The 25,232-nt window shown below is 38.8% G+C and overlaps 1 protein-coding gene across 3 annotated transcripts in view; it reads left to right on the plus strand.

Moving 5' to 3' along the window:
* The window catches only part of STRN (striatin), a 52,905-nt gene that overhangs the window by 22,630 nt on the left and 5,043 nt on the right, over positions 1 to 25,232 (plus strand). Inside the window, exons 6-16 of one of the 3 annotated variants that reach the window (XM_077343877.1) lie at positions 3,110 to 3,245; positions 4,147 to 4,282; positions 6,938 to 7,048; positions 10,143 to 10,229; positions 10,749 to 10,892; positions 13,424 to 13,560; positions 16,826 to 17,001; positions 19,005 to 19,052; positions 20,184 to 20,305; positions 20,707 to 20,874; positions 24,715 to 24,855. In XM_077343877.1, the coding sequence (XP_077199992.1) occupies positions 3,110 to 3,245; positions 4,147 to 4,282; positions 6,938 to 7,048; positions 10,143 to 10,229; positions 10,749 to 10,892; positions 13,424 to 13,560; positions 16,826 to 17,001; positions 19,005 to 19,052; positions 20,184 to 20,305; positions 20,707 to 20,874; positions 24,715 to 24,855 (1,406 nt within the window). The remainder of the gene's footprint in view (positions 1 to 3,109; positions 3,246 to 4,146; positions 4,283 to 6,937; positions 7,049 to 10,142; positions 10,230 to 10,748; positions 10,893 to 13,423; positions 13,561 to 16,825; positions 17,002 to 19,004; positions 19,053 to 20,183; positions 20,306 to 20,706; positions 20,875 to 24,714; positions 24,856 to 25,232) is intronic. The other 2 variants (XM_077343884.1, XM_077343889.1) reach the window with 2 other exon arrangements.

A 25,232-nucleotide genomic window follows, 5' to 3' on the forward strand; every position in this document is an offset into this window, starting at 1 on the left:
ATGTATTTGCTAATGTACAGATCCCAATGAAAACTTTTGCAGTGGAGGATCATGTGGACTTAGGATGTATCCTGGAAGATTCGAGCCCATGAATGGAAACATTATTTTGATAATTTTCAGATATAATCCCACTCACACATGTTTTATAATGTTTAGTGAAAGAAATGTTCTTCAGATCAGCATACAGGTTTTACAAAAGATAAGTACCATCACTCAGCATGAATGAACTCAGCAGGGGATACTAAAAATTAACCTTTTATTAACATTTAGACGTTCCAGAGCTTGCTGTGAATGTTATGTAAAGGATGATCTTTAATATTAAATGTCATTGGTAGAAGAGAAGTGAGTGAAAGCTGACTCATCAGTGTGGTATAGCCTTGCTTAGTATACCAGTTGTTTTTTTTTAAATTTAACCCCTGCTTCTTTATTTTAATGTTATTTTTCTCTTTGCAAATTGGAATAAATACTTCAAGGCTGCATTGTTTGACATCTGACGTACATTGAAAACATTGAATTCTTTAAAAATCAGATTATGAGTGGAGCAGTCCTGTGTCAAATACTGATAGTATTATTGCTGTAAGCTGTCTGTGTATGTCTTGATGGAAGCAATATGAAAAAGATGGTTGTTTTAGGCAATAAATGTTTTTGTGTGAAACAGGAAATCTTGTTAAATGTCTTTTGATATACTGTATCATTTATTTTAATCAGATTGTGATTAATACTATTAACATATTGAATTTCAAGTTGTATACTTAAAGTTTGGTTCATATAAATTGGTAAAATTATTCAAATAAGATTTTCCAATAGTAGTAACTTAATTTTAAAATCAGTTTTAACTAAGCCACCTCCCAACTGTTGCGTTTCAATAAATAAAAAAATGTTCAAATTGAGTTTACATTAATATTCTCTAGCAAACCTCCTGGTACAAAAAGCAGGGGAAGTCTTGAAATACCCTTTCATATTTACCTTTTTGTGTGCTTTGGGTTGTACTAGCAACCCTTTTACTTGCTGCTTTAGTACAGTTTTTAACGCAGCTTCCTTTTCCCTAGGGATTACCCTGCCTGTTTGGAGACCATGTCATGAATATAATATCATATTGCCAGTTCAAAAACAGAGTGATTTTCCATTTCTTCACCAGGCTTTGTGATGATACAATGTGGCCATCAGTTTTGGATGTGTGATAATGTTAGGTCCATTGCCTCCACTCTGAATAGATGCCTGATAGACAGCCAAACTGTGAACACTTATCTTCCTGTTCAAAGTCCCCACCCCACCCCAGTAGCTGAATAATTTTCATGGAAATGATGGAAGCTCCCTTCCCCCAGTTTTGACTTTATTTCAAATTGCAAACTAAAATAATTTGAAATAGGAGCATAATTGAAGTATGCTGGTTTTGACACAGGTAATTTGTCCCAGGTTCTATGAGTTGAAATGTAGGTATATGATAATGGCTGTTCCTTGTACAAGGTACACATTGGAGAAATTGCTTGGTTTTTATTAAGTGACTGCTGTCTTCATGCCCTCCCTTCACACATACTTGAAAACTTGTAAAGGACACTCATATTAGGGACGAGACAAACTTCATATGTATCTTATTTCTTTGATCCTGGAAAAAACTGTATATTTTTGTTTTCATTGTAAGCCACATTAAGGAATAGAATGGGCCAAGATAGTGGGATTTAAAGGTCTAAAATTATAATGAACTCAGTATGCAATATGTATAAAGTTGTTCTGTGTGATCTTTACTCTTTGTAAGTCATACTTGTGTGTATAGGATTCTATTGCAAAAATCCCATGTAAACATTGTTTTTAATTCACAGTGGGGCTAGCAAGGCAAAGGCAGGGATGAAAATCTTATTGTTCTATTACATGTAGACAATTTCAGCTATGTACGAACATTTCCATAATATGGCATTAGTTAGCTAAAGAAAATAATATATTAATTGTATGTGTATGTGTCCAGTTTTCTAAAACATTTTATGTTCTTAATACGCATCAGAAAACAATAGTTTGTTTACTATCAAGAGTGGCAGTGAAATTCACAGGATTCCATAGAGATTCCCCAGAATGACCCTGACTCATAGGGCATTGCGGGTAACTGGTCCTGCTTTCATTTTGTTAATAACTTACCCTTGTATAGAAAACTGGCCTGTCTGCTTAGTCTCCAATATGCATTTCCAGACTATACTAAAGAAAATAGTATTGAACACGCAAGTCATATGACTTGCTCAGCTTTATTATATTTGTTGAGTCGTCCCTAGTAATTTTTGATCAAGCAAAAGATTATTTGGAAAATGTTTAAATTGCCTACGCTCACTTAAGAATCAAAGCACTGGAATACAGGATCCAGCAAAGTGTTCTATAATGTACATAAATCTTACACTGAATTTTGTACCTTTATGCTTCTTTGTTTTCCTAATCTGAGACATGAACTTCATTAGGTAAGTGATGATATCCCGTGATGTTCTAAGGAGCATTTGCATCATACCTTTAGTTTTATGTTGCTTGAAAAAATATCTGTTATGTTTGGGGGAAGGATGAAATCCAGCAAATGTGTTTCTTTTTTTTATTTCAAAATAATAATATAGAAACCAGGACATGTACAGTGATGTCAGTGGTTCTAGAAGGGCACAACTCTACTTAAGACTGCACTATTAAAATATGTCAGGAAAAAGATTATTTTCCAGTGCTAAGACAGAAAATGTGGGATACCATTTATAGATCACAATGTTTATACTACTGTTGACTTACAGAACTGTTAGCTACTCTGCTGAAAAACTTGTCATTCCATAAGACATTTTTATATTTTAAAAGTAGAGTTCTTGTGATGATGTGGAGGGATTTTTTACCCAAATATGAACAGATTTCAAACATGACTGGTTTTGGTACTGTTTACCATAGTTGAACCAATTTGGTGAAAACTAAAGCATGGTAAATAGAAGAGGTAATAAAATGTCCTTTAGTGGCAGTTTTTGCATCTCTGTGTTGTGAATATTGAGTTTAATAATTTCATCTTTGATTTAGGGTGGATAATCCTGGACTTTGCAAAAATGAACAGAAGCAAACAGAGTCAAAATAAATTGTATTGCTTTTTATTTTGTTTATTTAGGAAACCAGATTTGACAGACTCTGCCTCACTGCTAGAGACATTTAAATTCCTTGAAAATGCTGCTGCTGAATTCAGTGATGAAGATGATGATGATGATATTGATGGGAGAGAGAGAACCATCATGGATACTTCAACGGTGGGCTAAGTCCTCTAATAGTGAAACAAGACTTACAGTGAAGGGATCCTTACGTTCTTGATATGACAAAATACATATATGACTACATGTATGTGATACATGTGTTTATAGAAAAACATGAAAAGCCTTTATTGTATTTCTAAGCCAATCTAGCTAAATTGGGAAAAGAGGCCTGGAGCTGGGGTTCAGGCCCCCTGTAAAGGGGACATTCAGCCCAGTCCCTCTAAAGCCACTCTTCCCCTGCCCCAACCTGTGCCACTACGTGGGGACTATCCGGGGTTGTAGGCCTTCCCCCCCCCTTCCAGCCACCCGAGACATCTCACTTGCAGAGTCCCCTTGCTGCCACAATCAGTAGCCTTGTTAAATGGTGGTTGCATATATCTCAGTAATCCTTAAATCTTGCAAGGTAGGCTAATGTTATTGCTTCCCATGCTGCAAATGGGGACTGAAACTGAGAGAGATGCTTAAGGCTACTTAATACATCTTTGGTGAAAGTGAGATTTGAACTGGGATCCTCCCATAACACAATTAATTCTTTCAGCCATTTCAGTACCTAAGGCTGTCCCCAAAGCTGTATTGTACCACCTATACTGTCCAGAGTATAGAAAGAAGCTATGTAGTTGCACTGAGTTTTCTCCCCTCCTGACCCGTGAAAATTCTGCCTGGCTTCGGCATAGTTTCTGAGATTCATGTTTGCACATTTCAGTCACTAATTCTATGCTACTGGGAATATAGTTACACTGAGCTGTAATGATTATACATCTGTTAATATTTTGAGATATATTTAAACTGCAGAGTAATATGTACATCTTTCCAGACTCCCTTTTTCCTGCGTGTATTTTGTGCGTGTTGTGATTAAAAAATAACACAATATTTTTATATTTAATTTTTTGTCCCTCAGATTGTCAGGAAAAGGGTGCTGTCTGATAGCAGTGAAGACAGAGATACAGAAGAAGCCTTGAAAGAGTTTGATTTCTTGGGTACATCAGATGAAGGAGATGGTGAATCCAGAAGTTCAGGAGATGGTACTGACTGGGGTAAGGAAATTAAAAGAATCACATTAAAAACCTGTTGTCACTTCTACTAAGATTAAAAAATCTTTACTAAACATTTCTGTGGTTTGGTGGAGAGTTTTGTCAGCCATCCCCACCTCCTACCCCTTTGTCCATTTTCCATTTAGAAGAACTGCTTTTCTGGGGAAATTACCTACTTTTTATAGTTGTGTATTAGTTGCAGGGCATAGGATTGCAGAGGACAAAAGATGGCTTTATTCTTTTGGAAATTAATATCAAAATCGCCATTTTTAAAAGTAGTATAGCAGATGCAGCATTTTAACCATACGATGTTATAGTGGCTTTTGGAACCTAGGCCAGTATTAAAACATTGTATATCTGTTGTACCTTAGTACATGCTAACTGTCAGAATGAAAACAATTCTGTCATAGGTTTCCCAACAGACTAACATGCTCTTTGGAGCCAAACAACAAAATGTGTGCACACTTCTTATTTTTCTTCCTTTTTATAATTGCCAGTTACTTGGTCTGTAGTGTTCTTCTAGAGGGGCCCAATATAGAAGATTTTAAATTAAATTCAAACTGCATTTGTTTTAATGCCTTTTTGTTAAGTGTCTGTCATACCAGTTTGCTGCAGTTTGCAGTCTTTTGCATGCACTTGTGTTTTATTGCACTCATTTAATTTTGCTCTGCAGCAGTTTTCCGACATTTTTAACCAGTCCCTTTGAAGTGCTTGTTCTCGGCCCTTTGTTTGCCTAGCTGACACTTGGTCATTTTCTCTTGCTGCTTCTGTTGCCATATCAGTTAGTTCACCACCCTGCTTCATTCTGAGTAATCATAAACTCTGTACCTCCTCCATCAAAGTCATAGAGTTGGAAGCGATCTGCCGGGTCATCTAGTCCCCTGCACACAAGTCCCTCCCCCTTTTAGCAGAATGGTTCTTGTCCAAAGGGAAAGGGAGATTGTCATCAGTGCCCCTTTCCATGTTCTTTAAGAGCTCTCTAATCCTCCCTCTCAAGAGCCAGTTTTTGAGGAGTGCAGGGGACTTGCAACAGGAGGGGAAAAGTCAGGGAAGATTAGTTCTGTGAGGCCCTGTGGCTCTAACCTCGTATATTCCCTGATTATCATAATTTGCTTTACTGTCTTGATCCTTTGGATTTGTCTCCTCCATCTTGTTGAACATTTTATGGTCTCTCATGTCTGTAGCTCCATTTATTTTTGTGCGGATCATGCATTTGGCACCCATGTGAATGTTTCTTCCGTTCAGCTTGAAAACATAGTTTTATGGTTTATGAACTCTTGAAAGTTAGGTAATGTGCTTATTTACTGAACACAGTGCACCTTACTCCTAGGTAAGTGTGCATGAGATCAGTGATGGAAAGAAGGAAACGTATGATATTTGCATGTATATGGATTAACAGAACAAAGGCTTGGTTCATACTATAAATAGAGGCTTATTTAAAGATCCTGGAAGAGACTAGTTTTTGAAATAAATATCTGTAAAAGAAGTAAGCTCAGAATCAAATTCGTCAGTATATGTCATTACATGAGATGTGCACACAGAGGTTAAAAGGGATTTATACCAAACCATTCTGCATAATATTTGAGGTAGTGTGCTGCTAAAGTGGCAACTCTGTGATCCTCCCTGTGTAGAGGGCAGGAAGAATGCCATTCTGTAGGCCTTTAAGAGAGGTGGTAGCAGTGCTCAGCTATCCAGAATGTTGAAACCCATCATCTGGGCCTGGAGTGTCAAATTCTGCGCCTTTCCCCCTTCCTAGTGTTGCAAGCAGAAATACTCTTACGGAACTTTGACTGTCCTGCACATTATAGACCATTAAAAAATCCTAAATGGTACTTGGAAAATAGTTCCTAGAATATAATCATCTGAGAATCAAAGCTGCCAAGTAAGTGCTATTGGACTCACTCTAATTTTGCTCTGGATCCATGGTAATTGAGAGAAGCTACCTTTGGATGCAGTCTGAGAGGTCATATAATTGTATAAATTGCAGTTTGTGGAATTGGGTATTACTGGAATGATCTGGATTTGTCAGATAGATAACAGGTAAACAGAAAATGTTCTTTGGGATCAGTTATCTTGAAACATAAGTAAACTGATAATGCAGTTGTGTGTCCTATGCTGTTTGTAGCCAAAGGTTGTATTATCATAATTTGAACTGTAATGTATACCTTGCATTATGTCTTTCAATTCTTGAAAAGTCACAGTCAAAAGAAGACACATGTACTTGCGCAGGAGAAATGTCTAAACTTGCTGTTTCTACTGAATTCTGAAACAGCAGGATGCCCATCTTCCTTTTGAGTTTTTAGTCATTTTGAGGTCTATTTTCCAAGATAAAAGTCAAAGCGTCTGTTCAAATGTTTAAGTAGCACGAAAGGAGGACTAAAATATAATAGGCTTTAAGTAATTCAAATTTAGATTAACCAACGAAGAAATACTTTCCACTCAGACTTGAACTGGGGCAGAATTTGTAACTGCTCAGTAACTGCAGCCCTAAATAATTATCTTCTTAAAGGTTTTGAACAAATGAGATGAAAAGGTAGTCTCAACTGCAGTGCTATTAAGCTGTAATAAAATGTATGTATCAGTTGCTGCTGCCTCTTTCAGTTCCAAAACAAATTAAATGACATAAAGAGGATGTTTCATTTGTTTTACTTTGTCTAGAAAAGGAAGACCAGTGTCTCATGCCTGAAGCCTGGAATGTGGACCAGGGAGTAATAACCAAACTGAAGGAGCAATACAAAAAGGAGCGCAAGGGAAAAAAGGGGGTGAAGAGTAAGTGGAAAACATTGCATCTTAAAGTCATAAATCCCACCTCTCTCACTTCACCAATATTATCTATCTTTCAATGTTTTCCTCAAACGACTTACTCTTTTACTTTGCTGCTCCTGACTGCTTTCCTGTTGTTCACCAGTTTAAAAGGGGTGGAAATTAATGATACAAAGTGATTAGCTGAAGGGGGTACTGCTTTTATCCAGTTGGATAAAGTGGGATAATGGTTTTTTTAATACTTTAAAGTAATAAACATATTTGGAAATCACAGCAAAAAATACACTTCCTGCTTAAGTATGTCCAAACCAGCTGAAGGTTTTGCTTGAACTGCAAGATTATTCCCCCTGAACAAAGTAAGCAGAGTTGCACGAAATCACAAACTTTGTTGATTCCACTGGAGAAATCTGATGACCCCTCCATTTCTTCCTCCTCTTCTCTTCCTCTCCCCCCCCCTCTCTCTTTCTGGGGCTCAGAGGAATGGTTGGAACATGTGTACAGCTCTCTGGACACACTATGTCATAAGCAAAACCAAGCCATTCTATTGGGGGAAGCATGTGCATGATGAAAACATATAAAGAGCAGTTCCAGGGACAAGGTAAATCAGTATATACAACCTGCCACAGAGGATCTTTGGTCTGGACATATTTTTAACCAGTAGTGGAAGTTGATAAAATTAATTTCTACCCCTGTTTGTATTTAATGTTTGATACATGCAAACCATGCTGTCCTCATAATTTGAATGCAGGGCTCGAAATGGAAACTTTAATCTTATCAGGCCAACTAGTATAATCAGTCTACCCTTCTTAAAGAATACTTTGAAGTTCAATTCTGATGCCAGGGAAACAACTGGCTCAGTATTTTGGAGTTTCCTTTCCAGCCCTGTGTATCATACCTTTTTTTCTGTGTTACATCTCTTAAAATATAAGTTTATTATTTGGAAGCTGTACTCTAAAAACATGTCATGTGAGCTCTTTCTATATTTAATATGGACATTTCAGGTGTTATATTTCAAACACAGTAGAGATATTGAGAGAATATTTGCAGGTGTTTCATGAAACCACTGCACATAATCAAGATAGAGAGTTCAAATTTGTTAAGGCGTAATTGCAAGCTACTTTATTTTAAAGAACTATCACTGTATGTGTTTGCAAAGTTGATAAAAATGTAAGCTTTCTCCTCTATGATAGGGTATATGATTATCTTATTAAATACTACGTTTTAGCATTTTTCATAGGCTATACCTGTAACAAGCTATACAGTGCAATTTTATTAAAATTATAATTTTTCATAGTTGAACCTCTTTCTATACCAACATGGAACAATGACAAAAAAAATCAATTGTTAGGAATATTAAAAGCTAACCAATGGTAGAAGGCACACTAGACAGTGGAGATTGTTGCAGAAATTGTTGCTCAACTCTTAGGAGGAATTATCCATTATTTTCTTACAAATATGTGAAAAGGTGATCTTCATATTATCTAGGACCATAAAGAGTAGGATCTCTTATGATCCCTCAAGACTGAGATGTGGGAAGTTGCCAGAAGAGACATAACTGCCATTCATTCTTCCGAAACACTTCATATTGTTTGCCCTAAGAGCAATAACTGGGGTGTAACTCACTTTTGTGGAACTGTACCTAGGATTAACAGTTGTCAGCAGATCCCATACCCCTGCCCCAGTTTTTAAAATACTGAGGCTTTTTCCAGTTTACCTAGTCAACTGTGGCCTAATCTGTTTTATACGCTCCACTGCATATTGTTTGAAGATCCTTATTGCAGGTCCTAGCCTAGTCTTATCAACTTTGGAAAGGGTATTAATGGTCCTGGCATGAGCTTATGAAGGCAGTGCTGTCATCCTTGTTTCTTCAGCTGTTCTTAACATCGATGAAAAAGACCCTTTATTTAATTCCTATTGTCCACTTTGGATAAAGATGATACCTCATCCATCTTTCATATATTCCTCAATATGGCTTTCCCAGTTTGGGGCTTCACTTGATGGCTTGCCGTGAATATGACTGTATGTAGAAAATGGCATAGGTGGCAGCATTTTGTGGCCATGCAGGCTGTGGTCCTGGGGCATACAAGAGGGCTGCACAGCTTGGGGTCCTACCACATTAAAGACACCAAGGCTCAGTATAAACCTCACACTCTGTTCCTTGACTAGGACTGCAAAACGGGGAGGTGTGACATGGTGGACTGTGCTAGTTTTGCACAACTTGTTACTCACCAAGACAAAGACATGGGCGTGTATGAAGGTTGTGCCAATGGCTGCCATGGGCACAAAATGACTTCTTGCCTTTGTTATAAAACTAGAACAGTAAATATTTCAGGTCTAAGGCAGAGTGCTTTGGGACTCTGTGACTCAGTTCTTTGATCACTTACTGAGTATTGCTGTTTGAATGGCTAGATTGTTTATTACCATCCTCACACAGCTTTCTCAACTAGAGATTTAAATGTTTCAATAAAGGCAGTTAATTAAAGGTTAGAGTTTGTTGTCCCTCTCCACTTCACCAAACACTGTTTTATGAACAGTTACTATTCTTGTTGGACCCATGAATTCTAATAGTCAAGTAGCGTTTTTGCCATTATTGAAATCAAGCATCTGTTCAGGACAAACACTTTTTGAAGATACATTAATTCCATATAATCTAGAAGAATTTAAAACTGACTTGTTGGCTTTGTTAGATAAGAAGTTTAAGAGGTGAAATCCAAAGTGGAGTTTAAACCTAAATATTGTGCTGTAAAGCCTGTAGAATTTAATCAGTGATGAATGCACATGCCTATAGAATTTTGTGTGTTTTTGCAGGCAGTGATACAGTCTTGCAAAATCCTGTGCAGCTTATTTGAAGCAAATATTAATTGTGCCAGGTTGTGATTTAGAATTATTGTCATTTTGGCAGGGTTTGGATAAAGCAGTGTTTCTGACTTCAGGAAACATCTGATTTTGCAAGACTGTAATGAAAAGTCCTTGTGAAGTGTGTGAAGTACAGCCATGTTAGATTACACTTTAGGAATAGCTTTGTTATTTACTAGACTAGGACAAACCGTTATGGACTGTGGGTAAGACATTTTCCCATTCTTAATTAAACTTACAACAGGAAAAACTACCGAAGATATGTTTCAGCCTCAGTCCTATATAAAACAATCAAAGCAGGGATGTGGGAAAGTGATGGAGCAAAATGCAGGTAAGTGTTGAGAAGGGCATGGTTCTTCACCACATGTAGCTTCAGGGAGAACAAAATAGTGACTCTTGCTTGATTTGTTTTGCTTTTGTTTTTGTTTTAAAGTAATTGTCATTCTTTAAAGTGTGGCACAACCAAGCTAAAATAACCACACAAATATTGTGTAAGTTTCAGAACTTGTGTACAAAAATGTAATGCACATGTATTTGCAAGTTTTGGAAAAGTAAAAACCATTTTGTTTTATTGTTTGCTGTCAATTGGATGTATTTTACATTGTCATGCAAGTCCATGAAATGTATGTGCAGAATTTCAGTTGCATTCATCACTTCCTTTTTCAAGCATCTTATTTCATGCCATAAACTTAGTTTACTGCTGGCCAGAAGTGCTCATTCATTTTATTTAAGGTTTCACATGTTTGCTAAAGATAGCGTCCATTGATAGTTGTCAGAATAACATGTTTAATACAGAATTACCTTTAATAAATTTTACATGAACCTTTGCAACTTTTTGTGTTTCAACCAGGGCCCAACAGGTCAAAACTACAAGATATGCTTGCTAATTTGAGAGATGTTGATGATCTGCCGTCATTACAGCCATCAGTTGTACCAACTACGAGACCAAGCACTTCACGACTTATTGAACATGAGATCAACAGAACAGATGAAGGTCAGTACTGCATGTCTGGGGAGAAAGCTTGTGCCACAGCAGTTTAAAAGGAAACAAATGGGAGTGCCATAGATGAACTTCCCCAGAATAATTTCTGTTTGGCCTTAAGAGACACTTTGTATTTCATGTTGGTTTTCATAGAAGCTCCTCAGGAGCGCTGAAGATCATTGGTTCAGCTAATAACCAATAAAAGGCAACACTTTTTTAAATCAACATATCCCACTAATTTTGGTGATTATGATGGCTTTCAGGTTGCTGTAGCATAGTGTCCTGGAAAGGGATTGGCTAATGCTCCCATCCTCAGCCTCGGGAGGGGGTCGGGTTGAAATCCTAGCCAGGAAAGGATGGGCAGCCACATCCCAACCTGGGTGGGAGGAGAGCCTGGAGCCTTGAATGATGGGGGTGAGGGGAGCCACAAGCTGGTGAGCCACAACACCCAGGAGGCCCGAACACTTGTGTTACTTTCCCACCAAAAATTGCTGTTCTCAGGCTGCTAGATAAAAATGTGAAAATGTATGTGGGCAGGTGGTGAGAGAAGAAAGTGTTAAATAGTCCCTTCCTTGTACTAATCTATTCCTCTAATAAAATATATTTATTTAATTAATTGATTGATTAATTAAATTTATATACCACCCTCCCTTTCAGCTCAGGGCAGTTTACATTGTAACTCTCATAAAGCAATGCAGTTCAATAAACATCTTGATTCAAATATAACCATATTTAACAGTGAAACTTGTATTAAACAGTTTAATTTAACAACCAGTATGAAAGAGGGAAGGAATTTCAGAACTATCTGTAAAAAATGTATCCCTCTCTCCTCTCTTCCAAGGCTATTTATTCACAAACTTTGCTCTGATGATGGGAGGGGGAGCTCTGTTCATTTCTTCTTGCTGCAGCCCAAGTCCCCAATATAACTTTTTTCCAATTTTTCTTCTCAGTAGAAACTTTATGGCAGGTGCAGGTGGGGGAATGAAAAAGCAGGAAAGATATGAGAATTTTGGTTTAAACTGTTATGTTTTGATTTTTATTGATGCAAATATGATGGACTACACTTTTTTTAAAGCTTAGTAATGCTGTACAAACAGTTGAAGGACTGTGCAAAGTTCTTCACAGAGCGAGAGAGGCTTGAGTGACAGGCTGCTCCAAGGAATCTGAGTAGTAAGCATGAGCTGAGCAGAGAACGATTTGAGAGCTGCATGCTGAGAAGGCAGCCAGTCAGATTTCTGCCTTGACTGAGTTGAGTACTGTCATTCTGATTTCAACCCTAGCTGAAAAGAGTCAAATACTGACAGTTTCAGAATTCAGGCCTGACTGAAAGCAGTTTTAACACAGAGAACTGGGAGAAAGCTGGCAGGGAAGTTTGTGGAACAGATGAAGACCCCCATTTGGGCCAAAGTGATAAGAAAATGTCCCTACCCATTCAGATAGAAAGTTAGCTCGGAAGACACACCCTGGTCTGGTGTGGTTGGAAACTGTCTTTAGAGACCTTAAGAGTCTGTTAAAAACTCAAGATGAGTACTAGTGTTTCAAGAGAAGGGGTTTGGGTACTTGAAAAGATGTACCAGCCTTCTGGAAACCACAGGAGTTAGAGATTACTCAAGGAATATGTACTAAAGTGTTCGGAGAAAACACTGGAAGAAAAGCTTCTCAACATAAAGATTTGTTCCTGTGAAAAGCTTAAGAAACTCTCTAGCCTGAAAGAATGAAAGTCAGCGTATACACTGGTTTTACTTCAGAAATTTCAACCCTTGATTTCACCTGACCTTTACCTATCTTTCTAACTTAAATAAAATATTGTTATTATTTTTGAATTTCAAAATGCCTCGTGCCATTTAAGAAAAATGGCTTCTGACAATGTCACCTCGAGGTGATTTTTCTTCAGCAAAGAAGAAAACGCATCACTAGCACAGCGCAGCCAGTAAAAGGAAAGAAAAATGGTTAGGAATGCCAGCTTTGCAGTGGGATCTGGGGTTCTCCTGGAAGTAGAGTTCATCTGCAGACTACAGAAATCATTTCCCCTGGAGAAAATGGATGATTTTGATGAATGATTCTATGGCATTGGACGGCACTAAGATCCCTGTCCCTCCTAGTCTCCATCTCCAAATTTCTGGGAGTTTCCCAACCTGAATCTACCTCTCTGTCACCCAGCAGTGGGGACTTGACAAACGTAAAATTAGAAGGAAAATCTTGCCTCAGAGGGAGGGAAATAGACAGGGCTGTCCTAGTAAGAATTTTTTGTTTGTTTTTTTTACTTTTGACTAAGACCCTTACTGGTCAAGAATGTAATGGCCCTAAAAAGTTTCTGCTCTGATGTTTATGCACTTAGTTATACACTATTGCCTAATTGTGTTGCAAGTGTTCTGAGGCACATGCATTTTAAAAATGTATATTTGGCAAGTATGTGTTCCTACATTCTTAATAAACCGTTTTTGATGAGGTTACTAAAATGAATTTCCTAGAAATGGTATGCAAGCAACAATGTAATACACAGCTCTGGGAACTATGGAATATGTATATTTTCTCTCTTTCAGTGGAAGCTTTAACATTCCCTCCTTCATCTGGAAAATCTTTCATTATGGGAGCAGATGAGGCTCTTGAAAGTGAACTTGGTCTTGGAGAATTGGCAGGTCTTACAGTAGCTAATGAGGCCGATTCACTGACGTATGATGTAAGTTGTAATTCACAATATTTCTACTTGTCAGTTTATTAAGAATCGTATGTCTTATCATCAGAGACTTGTGATAAGTGATGTTAATGAGGTAGTTTCTAAAAGATACAATTTACATGCTCTGATGTGCAGGTGTTTACCCTCTATACTTGGTGAGAGGACAGATCTGTACACGCCCTTTCTATACATGCAACACGTTTAAGTGATTCTGTATGTTGAGGTCAATAGGAAAGGTGGAAGAGCTTAGTGAGATCTTTTTCTTGTCTGCCGATAAACAATCCAGCAATTTGATTAGATAAAGATTATTAATCTTCCCAGCTTTCCATTCCTCTTCTCCCCCCCCCCCCCCAGCAACTTCCAGCTCTGAGAAAGTTGATTCGTGAGGATACGGGACCTATGCAGGTTTGTGGGCTGCAGTGAGGAAGAAGGCAGCAGCATTGTTTTCTTCTCCCTTTTCTATCAGAATAGAAAAATCAAACCTATTAACACCTTGATCTACAACGATAGCAGGTGTTACAGGCACAAGTGCTTGGGCTAGTGACTATATTAGCAATCTTAAAAGGAAACAGGCTTTGTACCAACCACCATTGGGCACCTTTAAACCAGGCTACACAAAACAGCCCAATGGAGCTGAACCCACAAGTGAAAGTCTCCCCAATGGTCCAGCTTTGGGCTCTCTTGTGCAACTCCTATCAACTGAAAGGGACTGCACAAGACAACCCGCAAAAACATATTCCTGCCACTCAGGTGTTTTTGTAGCTTTCATTGGGAGCATAATGCTGAAATTTACAGTTCTTTTAAAACCCCGCTTTCTGCTCCATCCACAAACTGGTGTAAACTATTTCAAAAGTTTGTAGAAGTTTGTGACTATAGATCCCCCATGAACTTTTGTTCCTGAACCATTGATAGAACATTATGACGAATTTAAATTCATGGCTTATGTCCATCCCCATGCTACAAACATTTCTGTATCTTTAGTTTTGCTGCTGTTTCTTTTTAATTACCTGTTTTGTTTTGTTTTTAAAAATCTTTTGAAACCATTTTTACCCCAGTCTTTTTCTGGTGGTCAATTTTGTATCAACTTTTTCCTTGTGTATCATGATTCTGTTGTTTTTCCTTGTCCCACCCACTCCCATCTACCTCTAGTCCGTTTTTCAGTGATTGGTTTATCATTATTCTCAAACCACTCCTTCTTCTGCAAGAGAAGAGGTTTCAGTTTTTATTATTTTTTGAAACAGCCCTAAAATATCGATATATCATCATATAGTTGTAATGAAGTAAAGTTTAAGCAGTAAAGTTTCTCTGAATCCCCAGCTTTTTTAAAATATATATTATTTAGCCTTTTCCTTTATGAAAATAGGCATTTTATCATATATCTCTATGGGGGAAAGCCTAGAGACTTACTTAAAAAAAAAAGAAACTTCAAAATTCAGAGAACATGCTTCAACTATCAGTATAATATCATATCAATATTTTAGGGTCTTTTAAAAAATATGGGGGGGTGCCTCATTATTAAAGGCATATGCAGGAGAAAATGACTCAACCATGTTGTTTAATTGTTTACTTTATAATGGGGTTTTAATGGGATTTTATTGTTTTGTGGAGTTTTATTATGTAACCCACCATGAGATGGCTTGCCGGGAATGGCAGGAACAAATCCAATAAATTATAATAATAATAACAACAACAACTGTGAAAATGTTCACAGAGGTTAGACATGTGTAAGAACCATGCCGAGACCGATTCCAGTGCCTACAAATCAAGAAAATCAGGAGTAAGGCGAGCATGCAGGAAAGATCTCCATTTCCTGTGGCTGATCCAATGCTCCAGAAGGCGCAAAACTTTCTGCTGCTGTTGCCTGTCAGCACTAGGCATTACATCTAGTACATACTGATGGGCCTATCCAGCATAGAATTTAGGCAAACCACCTTTTAAAGTCATCTGAGAGGTGGCCCTCATGCCATCTGTGGCAGCCAGTTCCACACAGTGATAATGCGTTATGTGAAGCAATATGCCTATTGGGAATAATAGTGATCTAATTACAGGATTGTTGAGAGGGCAAGAGCAAAGGTTGTAGAGCACCTAACTAGTTAAAGACCATCCTTATATTCCTTGTCTCCATGTCTTCCTGAACTTTGTTTCCTGTGTGTGAGAGAGAGAATAGAAAACACACTTATGTGTTAAGAATGAATTACTTCCGTGAGTACTCTCACAGTCATAATTTATTTCTGTTTCCTATGAAGACTGTCTCCATAAGTTGTTAAATGGTTTCCTATGCTGTGCTGATCCCTGCGCTATTGGAAACTGCCTGGTTAGATACAGCAAGCTCTTGTGTGCATATAGAGTAACACTTGACACAGTTTCTTTATTTATAGAAAAAGTTGTTTAGGTTCTAGAATGACCCACAGGCTTTTGTAATACGGGACCATTTTAATGATTGCTCATTACTGTGGGTTCGTTGCCGGTGAGGGGGCTTATTGCTGGTTACTAGCTGTGTGAACAGCTGAAGTCTTTTGACAGGCACCATGGCAAAGAGTGTTTTAAGAAGGGAAAAGAATCAAACAACCATGTAGATATTTAAAGAAACCACCTTCTGTGCAAATGGTGTAGTAGGAAGGTGGGATGAAGAGAGAACACACATAAGCATCCTTGAAATGATGTGGGTGATGAGAAAATTGCAGGACTGACAACTGGCACTTTCAGTACCAAGCATATGTACAGGGTGTCCCAGAAAGAGTAAGGGCAAATCTAAGCTTTCAAAGCCAAGGGAACTTTTATGAGAGGCTGAGGTCAGCAGGAAGGATAATAAGTTAGAACCCATAACTGTGATCTGCAACTATTCATTAGGCATGTTGAATTGAATTCATATCTCATGTGGCTATATAAACCTCAGAGTTAGAAAGCAGGTTTGGTATGTACAGCACTTTTGCTGCTTTTATGCTTGTTACCTTATATGTCAGTAGTGTTGCTGTGATACAGGGTGGCCAAACTGAGGCTCTCCAGATGCCCATGGACTACGATGGCCATGCTGGCATGGGCTCATGGGCATTGTAGTCCATGGACACCTAGACAGCCACAGTTTGGCCACCCCTGCAGAAATAGCATCAAATGGGGCGTGGAAGATATCACATCTCCATTTTACTCTCTTCCAGTAGCCAGTGTTACAGTAGTTGTTAATGAACAGGAACGTAAATATGTTATTATTGGTTGATATTTTCCCCTCACCCTTCCCCAAATTTATAGGTTTCTGCTTTTGTTAAAACAGATAGCCAACAATAAAGATGCCCTGAGGAAGACTTGGAATCCCAAGTTTACCTTAAGAAGCCATTTTGATGGAATAAGAGGTCTAGCTTTCCATCCAGTTGAACCAGTGTTAATTACAGCATCAGAGGACCACACATTAAAAATGTGGAATCTACAGAAAACTTCTCCAGCAAAAAAGTAAGTTCATTTTGGGTAAAGATACATTGAAATTTGCAGATTGGACTGCAAGGCGAACAAACAGGTCAGTCCTAGAGGAGATCAGCCCTGCCTGCTCCTTAGAAGGCCAGATTCTGAAGATGAAACTGAAATACTTTGGCCACCTCATGAGAAGGAAGGACTCCCTGGAGAAGAGCCTAATGCTGGGAGCGATTAAGGACAAAAGAAGAAGGGGACGACAGAGAATGAGGTGGCTGGATGGAGTCACTGAAGAAGTTGGTGCAAACTTAAATGGACTTTGAGGAATGGTAGAGGATAGGAAGGCCTGGAGGATCATTGTCCATGGGGTCACGATGGGTCGGACACGACTCTGCACCTAACAACAGCAACATTGAAATGAAAACTGTAGGCTGTGTCTGAGATGATTAATCTCCCACTGGAGAAACGTGGTGGTTCTTTATGGTATCTGTGTATTGCCCTAACAGGAAGTTGAACCTGTGGAAAGATTCAAAAGCTAAGCTGAAAAGGATCTTTGGCACTTTCCCCACCTACCAGGAGGCGAGTAACTGTATTGTAAATACCCCTGTAGGAGGGTCAGGACTTTCCCTCTCAGTTCTTCTTCAACTGGTGCAATAGAGACATCCTAAAGAATCTTCTTGTGAAGAGGCTTGTGAAGTATGGCAGGATCAGGAAACAATTTAGAAATCTCCACACCTTTGTTTTTCCTTTTAGGATCCCCCATTATCCTTTTTCCTTCAATTGAATCTGTACATATACATTTTCCAGAAATCCTGAAGCTGAGGGGAAAGTCCCATTCGGTCCCTTTCACTGCCAAAGGAAACATGGATATTGTTAGAGAAATTGAAATCACAGAATCATAGAATCATAGAGCTGGAAGGGGCCATACAGGCCATCTAGTCCAACCCCCTACTCAACGCAGGATCAGCCCTAAGCATCCTAAAGCATCCAAGAAAAGTGTGTATTCAACCTTTGCTTGAAGACTGCCAGTGAGGGGGAGCTCACCACCTCCTTAGGCAGCCTATTCCACTGCTGAACTACTCTGACTGTGAAATTTTTTTTCCTGATATCTAGCCCATATCGTTGTATGTGTGCATAAAACCTATCTTACTGCTTTAAGAACACAAAATACAGAATTCATATATTTTTTAGAATTAGTACCAGCCAGTTTAGTGTAGGATGACTTTCTATGCAAGATACTAAGTTAGATGTTGGCAGCTTTGTAAACCCATGTGATTATATACACTTATAGACCATTTACGCACTGGAGGTTTCATGCCGGGCTGCAGGTTGGAGTTTTACTCGTGGAAGGTTGCCCCACCTCTTCCTGCACCCACAAGGAGGAGCATTTGGCCCGGTGCAACTCATCCGCCCCCGATTTGGGCTCCTGCACGGAAGCTGGGACACCGAAGTTCCCAGTGCGTAAATGGTCATATTGAAGCAAATAAATAAGGAGCAGAAGGAATGTGTTTCCCATAGTCTGTAAGTAAGAGGAATAAGTCTTGTGGATTATTAGTTAATGTTTATTTTAAAAATAAAATGTTAAACCATTTATTATAGGTAGCCATTGAACCGTATGCTATTAATCAACTTCTTAAGAGTCACATTAATTTTCTTATTACATGACAAAGCATTTGGTTGTTGATCACATCCATTTTGTAACTGTTCTTTAGTGCTTATTTAGAAGGGCTTTTTTTCAGTTGAGTAACTATCAATATCACCAGAATTTAACACACAAGATTAAGGAATAATTATCTTATTACCCATACATAAAAAGGAAAGAGAGTGAAGTAAAGCTGGTACTTAGATAAGGAGAAAGATTTGAAAGTTTAGAAAGTTTTAGTGTGAAGTTTAAGACAATTTGCAAGTTACCTCAAAAACTTTATTTATTAATTAATTATATTTATATACTGCCCTCCCTGAAGGCTCAGGTACTTATCAAGTACTCATCAGTGATTCATGTCCTGTAAACCTTTGAACAACCTAATTTCTTTGTTTTTATTTAGGAGTGCTTCTCTCGATGTTGAACCTATATACACTTTCAGGGCACATAAGTAAGTAAAATGTTTAAGAACAAAAGGAGTGTCCCCCCCACACACTCAAGGAAGAGTATGGCAACCATTTTTATGAGCTGAATTGTGTTTTATTGCAAATGTTCAGATGTTCAGATTTCATTTCTCTGGTACTGTAGTGCTTCTTGAAACGGTTTTGGGAATGATGTGAAAATAAGCTGTGTTCTGGCCACAGACTGAACTGAAGTAGCCAGTTGTGATGACTTGTATTGTTGATATTTTTGCCTGATAATGGCTTAGGACCCGCATTTTCCAAGGTGCTATGCAGAATATAGGCATAATTCTTACTTGGAAAACTTACTGTTTTCAGTAGATTAATAGGATAGGGATGAGCAAGAAGAGAACTGTTAAGCAGGCAGAATAAGCTTTTCAGAGAACACTTTGCTGAAGAAATGGAACAAAAGAAACATACAAGATGGGACAGGAGGCTGTCAGGATTCTCAGACCTTTAAGTAACAGCTGGTATGCCAGTGTTTGCAGCAGGGAATTTTGACAATGGAGGCCAAAAGTAACTAAGTAAATGAGGAAAGAAATACAGTAAGGAACAGAGGGCAGTGGGGTAAACATTTTTGAATCAAGACTGGATTTGCTGTTGATGCTTGACACAAGGCGAATTAAAATAGAGGGATGACATTAGAGCAGTGAAAGAGAAATTGTAAATCAGTTTAAGAGGGTTGAGAACATGTGGCTAGATGCTGGGCAAAAAACTATGAAGGGTGATGATGTGTGGGGGAAGCAGTTAGTTTTGGCATATCCTTGGATCTGGAAGAAAGCACTCAAGTCACAGGTTTTCTAAAGTTACTTGCCTCCTAGACAAGTGATGTGACTCTTATTAGTGACATATAAGAGTGTGTCTATAAGAGGAAGTTTGAGAGTGTGGAAACTTTGCCTTCACTGTGTTCTCTGTGGGATTCACAAAGAAATGTCAGTGAGCCAGCCCAGTTTCTGTGCCCAGAAAATGTATTGTGAACCAGCCTGCCATTTCTTTTCTAAGGCATCTAGAAAAAATTATGTATATAACGATGGCTTCATATGTGCATTTGTGATGTTGGCAAGCTGGCAACAACAATAAAATCTGTCAATTAAGCCATTTTTGCACCTTTCTTCCCGCAGTAGTCCAGTTCTGTGTGTGGTAATGAGTAGCACTGGGGAGCAGTGTTTCAGTGGTGGAACCGATGGTCTCATCCAAGGTTGGAATACTACAAATCCAAATATTGATCCATATGATTCCTACGGTGAGTATCCCTTCTTTTGTCAGGCTTTGCTTGTGCTTATTAAACATATGTGATAACTTGTTGAATACAGTGGCACTCAGTATGAAAGCGAAAGTAGGCGTATGGAGGGAAACAATGTAATATGAACTAGATGAGTTGCAAATGTCACATAAGAGACCATGTGAGACAGTCCTGTTGTTTGGAAGCAGCTGGAGATCAGACAAGAGTCTATTATGGGGGAAAAGATATGTAATAAGATCAAAATGTATGGGATGATTTTGGAGGCAAGATGAATATTATCAAGAACAGAATCTTAAAATTACTACAATGAAAACTGGGATTTTTCAAGTTAATGAAGAGCACAAGGTGACTTTTAGAAGTTTAGGTATACTTGCTTTCATTCTTAAAATGTGTGTTCACAGATCCCTCCGTCTTAAGAGGTGCGTTTATAGGCCACACAGATGCAGTGTGGGGCTTGGTTTACAGTGCAACACATCAGCGCTTGCTCTCCTGCTCAGCAGATGGCACTATACGGTTATGGAAAGCTTTGGAGATCTCTCCAGCATTGAACATATTTAATGATAATCAAGGTAAAGAATCGCGGTCTGAATCTTAGAGCTGTTAAAAATAATGTTGCTATTGGAATTTCTGTTTATATCTGTTTTTTGACATAGTTCAGGTGGATCATTACTTCTTAGCTTATTTATTAAAGAAATAGATTCCTACTATCACAACCTCAATCAATCTTAAGAAAACACACAATTTCTAAGAGTGTTAACATTGATTTTTATAAAATGTCTCGCAGGATCAGAGTAAGACATATTACCATTTCTTTGGTTGAGGAAAGGGTGTACGTGCATGCATGCACACACACACAACTTTATTAATACTTGGGTATACCAAACTCATGTACTCTCACTCACATGTCCTTCAACTGTGTCTTTACTCTGATCCTTAGGAATATTAGAAGTACTGTATATACTTGCATATAAGCTGGATTTTTCTGCCCTTTTTTTAAAGCTGAAAAAGTCCCCCTCGGCTTATATGCGGGTATTTAAAAAAACAGCTGCCAGACAAGACAAGAGGGCGGGGATGGGAGACAAGTATACTTACCTGAAGAAGCAGAGGCAGGAATGAAGTGGAGATGCAGCAAGCCCGGGAGGGACAGTGAAAGGGAAGGGAAAGAACAGTCTCCACCTTCCCCCCTCACTACCTTAACGAGGCTAGCATGTGTTGCTGCTGAGGGAAGCTATGAAGCCTTTGTCTCAGAGGGAGAACAGAGAGCAGAAGGAGGAAACACCCCTAGAGGAAGGAATGAAAAGTGGAGGAAACAGTACACCGGGCTAAGAAGAAGGGAAGGAACACATGATATAAAAAGCCACTGTCCAAACACCATCCTTGGCTTATATGTGAGTCAATAAGTATTTCCAGCATTCTGTGATGAGATTAGGTGCCTTGACTTATATGCTGGCTGGCTTATATGCGAGTATATATGGTAAGCATTTTATTTAATTTCTACTGACCTTTCCCAAAATATTATTTAGGTAAAGATTAATTTTCTGCAACAAAAATACAAAAGAAAATTCCATGACAATTGACTGTATTTTTACCCTTTAATGTTTTTCTTTTTGTGAAATAAGTAGCAAATTAGAAATTTTTTCTTAGTACTTACATTAAAAAGTCAGTCCCTATCAACTCTATCAAACAAAGGGTACCTTTGGGTACCTTACTGAGATTTTGGTGGGCAAGGGTTGGAAATAAATTGTAGCCATGAGGAAGTGAATTGTTCCCTTTAGTCTTTATCGGTGCACTACTTAAACTGCTTACACTGGAGTAATCCCATGATTCTGTTTGATTACCTGAAGGTTGAACCGCTGCTTGTACATCACAGGGCAATAAAAACTACTTAAATGTTATACTAGAATCTAGCTGTAAAGAAAATATGTTTGATCTTTCTGCCTGTGAAGGCTACATGCTCATGGACCCATGGAAAAAATTTAAGAACATAAGATATTGCTAGGTCAGGCCAGTGGTCCATTTAGTCCAGCATCCTATTTTACACCGTTGGCCTGGAGGGCCAAACAATCAGAGAATAGAGTGTCTCCCAGCACTTTTAGACAGATGTCTGCTATCATTTATTTATTTATTTGTTTATTTGTTTATTTGTTTATTTATTTATTTGATTTCTATACCGCCCTTCCGTATGGCTCAAGGCGGTTTACATACAACATGGGGGATACATGGATGCTCCATTCAGTCACCATAGCTAGTAGCTGTTGATGGACCTCTCCTCCATGAATTTCTCTCCCCGCTTTAAAGCTATTTTTGCTCATCACCATCACTAGTACCCTTCCTGTAAATGAATTTCAGTTCATTTATTCACTAAGTCAACTCAAAACAATTCAAAACATCAGCGATTTACAACTGCTACTGGGTAATGACCTTTCTCTTTCATAACTACTGCGGGGGGGGACACCTTTTCTTGCACCCCCCCATTTTAAACAACTCATCCACAATGATACAATATCAAATTTGTACATGGACAGATTTGTACCAGAGCTTGCAATAAACTTAGATGCCAACTGTGCTGCCATATACACCCAGTGAACATAATTACTAGACCTAACAACATTAACTCAGGCTCATTCACTTGCTCATCTTCTAATATTGTATATGCCATTAAATGCCAACAATGCCCTTCAGTACTCTACATAGGGCAAACAGGTCAGACCCTATGCCAAAGGAAACATGGACACAAATCTGGCATCAGGAATCACAAAACCGAAAAACCTGTAGGAGTACACTTCAACCCTGTAAGAGTACAATTCAGTCTTTAATGGCGGGCATCAAAGTTGCTGATTTATTGCAAAGGAATTTCAAAAACAGACTAGAATAGGAGATTGCTAAATTACAAGTTATTAAAACTTTCAGGACAATGAAACCTTCAGAACATCCATTTCTCACTCAGTTCTCGCATTTATAAACTCTTGTATTATGCTGTATGCTAATCTGCTATTAACAGGTCTTACCAATTGTCTTAATCCAATCTTAGTAATATTGCATCAATAAGTTATGTACTTTGGCTCTTCCCACCCTCTACTTATATGTAATAGCTGGTGACTTCTGTTTTGATGTATCTGAAGAAGAGTGCATGCACACAAAAGTTTACACCCAGAATAAAACTGTGTTGGTCTTAAAAGTGCCAATGGACTCATACTCTGTTCTGCTGCATCAGACCAACATGGCTACCCACCTGAATCTCCATTTTACATAGTTCACAAAATGATAGGAACATAGGAACCTTGAGGCCATTGCAGGGGGAGGGGGGGGAGCCCACAACCAAGAAAGCACATGTATGTGTGTGAGTGTATGGAACAATATCTGTATGTGCCCCCTTGGCCAGTTGATCTGGAGTTTCAGGCTGGGTTGTTACCAGTATGCAGATGACATCCAGCTGTTAATGGATAATCATCCATCAACACCCCCAGGCAATCTGACCAGGTGCCTGGAGGCTGTGGTGGATTGGCTTAAGCAGAGCCAGCTGAAGTTGAGTCCAGATGGAGGTCCTCTGGTTGAGCTGGATGATACCACAGGGTACAGGGTAGCCGTATCAGAATTTGACTGAGTACAATTAACACTGGTACCTACCGTCAAAGGTCGGCATGACTCTGGATCCGTCATTAACAATGGAGGCCCTAATCATGAAGATAGCTCTCCTGACGTTTTTTCATTTGTGTCAGGCGAAACAGCTTGCACTGTACCTCTCACAGCTGGACCTAGCCAGTGTGATCCGTGCGACAGTTACCTCTATACTAGACATCTGCAACTCACTGTAAGCGGGGCTGCCCTTGAGACTGCTCCGGGAACTCTAACTGGTCCAAAATACAGTTGCAAGAGTCCCGACAGGGACTCATCATGGAGCACATATAACACCAGTGCTCAACCAGCTGCATTGGCTCCAAATTGGTGACCAAATCAGGTTCAAGGTACTGGTTCTAACATTTAAAGCCCTTAACAGTTTGGGACCACCTTTTCCCTTATAAGCCCTAAAAAGTGTTGAGATCTTCACAACGATACCTGCTCAGGTTCCCTGGCCCAAAAGAGGTGAAATTGCCTTCAACCTGGGCCAGGGCCAAAAAGGTCCTGGTGGAATGAGCTCCCAGGAGAGATCAGGTCCCTGTGGGACCTAAATCAGTTCCACGGGGCCTGCAAGACAGAGCCATTCCACTGGGCTTATGGTCGAGGCTAATAGCTGTCGATGGAAGACCTGCTCCTGCCAAACCTCCCCCATCTGGGACTTGATCGAGGTCACGGCTGGCAGAAAGTGTAATGTTTTAATCTTGTATATGTTTTTTTTATTTATTATAGGAGGAGAAGACCTCAAACTAATGAGCTGTGTGTAATACTTTCTGACACCTTTTTTTGTATAGAGATGGGAATTCCATCATCGGTGGACCTTGTAAGCAGTGACCCAAGCCACATGGTAGCATCATTTAACAGTGGAAATACAAGCATTTTTAACATGGAAACAAGACAACGGATTCTCACCTTGGAATCTAACATAGATACTAGTGGGTATCCAGAATGTTGTTGTGTTGTGTAAGCATTTATGAGTTATAATTGATATTTATTTTATTATAGTTATATACCACCCTCCTATTGCGGATCAGGGCGGTTTACATTGAAGTTAGTGATACAATACAAAAAGAATCATGATTTTTGAACATATAACAATTACTAACGGTATAACTTGTAACGATAGAACAATTAACAGTAGAACATTCTGATTTTATACTCCACTATAGTGTTATTGGCTGCACCATGGTTCAGCTCTTCATCCACAGGGTACAGTTTGTTTGTTTTTTTTGTTTGTTTATATTTTTATACCGCCCTTCCCTACGGCTCTGGGCGGTTTACATAAAACATTTTTGAAAATTCACATAGAATT

This window comes from Paroedura picta, chromosome 1 (genome assembly GCF_049243985.1).
Source record: "Paroedura picta isolate Pp20150507F chromosome 1, Ppicta_v3.0, whole genome shotgun sequence".
Classification (NCBI taxonomy): Eukaryota; Metazoa; Chordata; class Lepidosauria; order Squamata; family Gekkonidae; genus Paroedura; species Paroedura picta.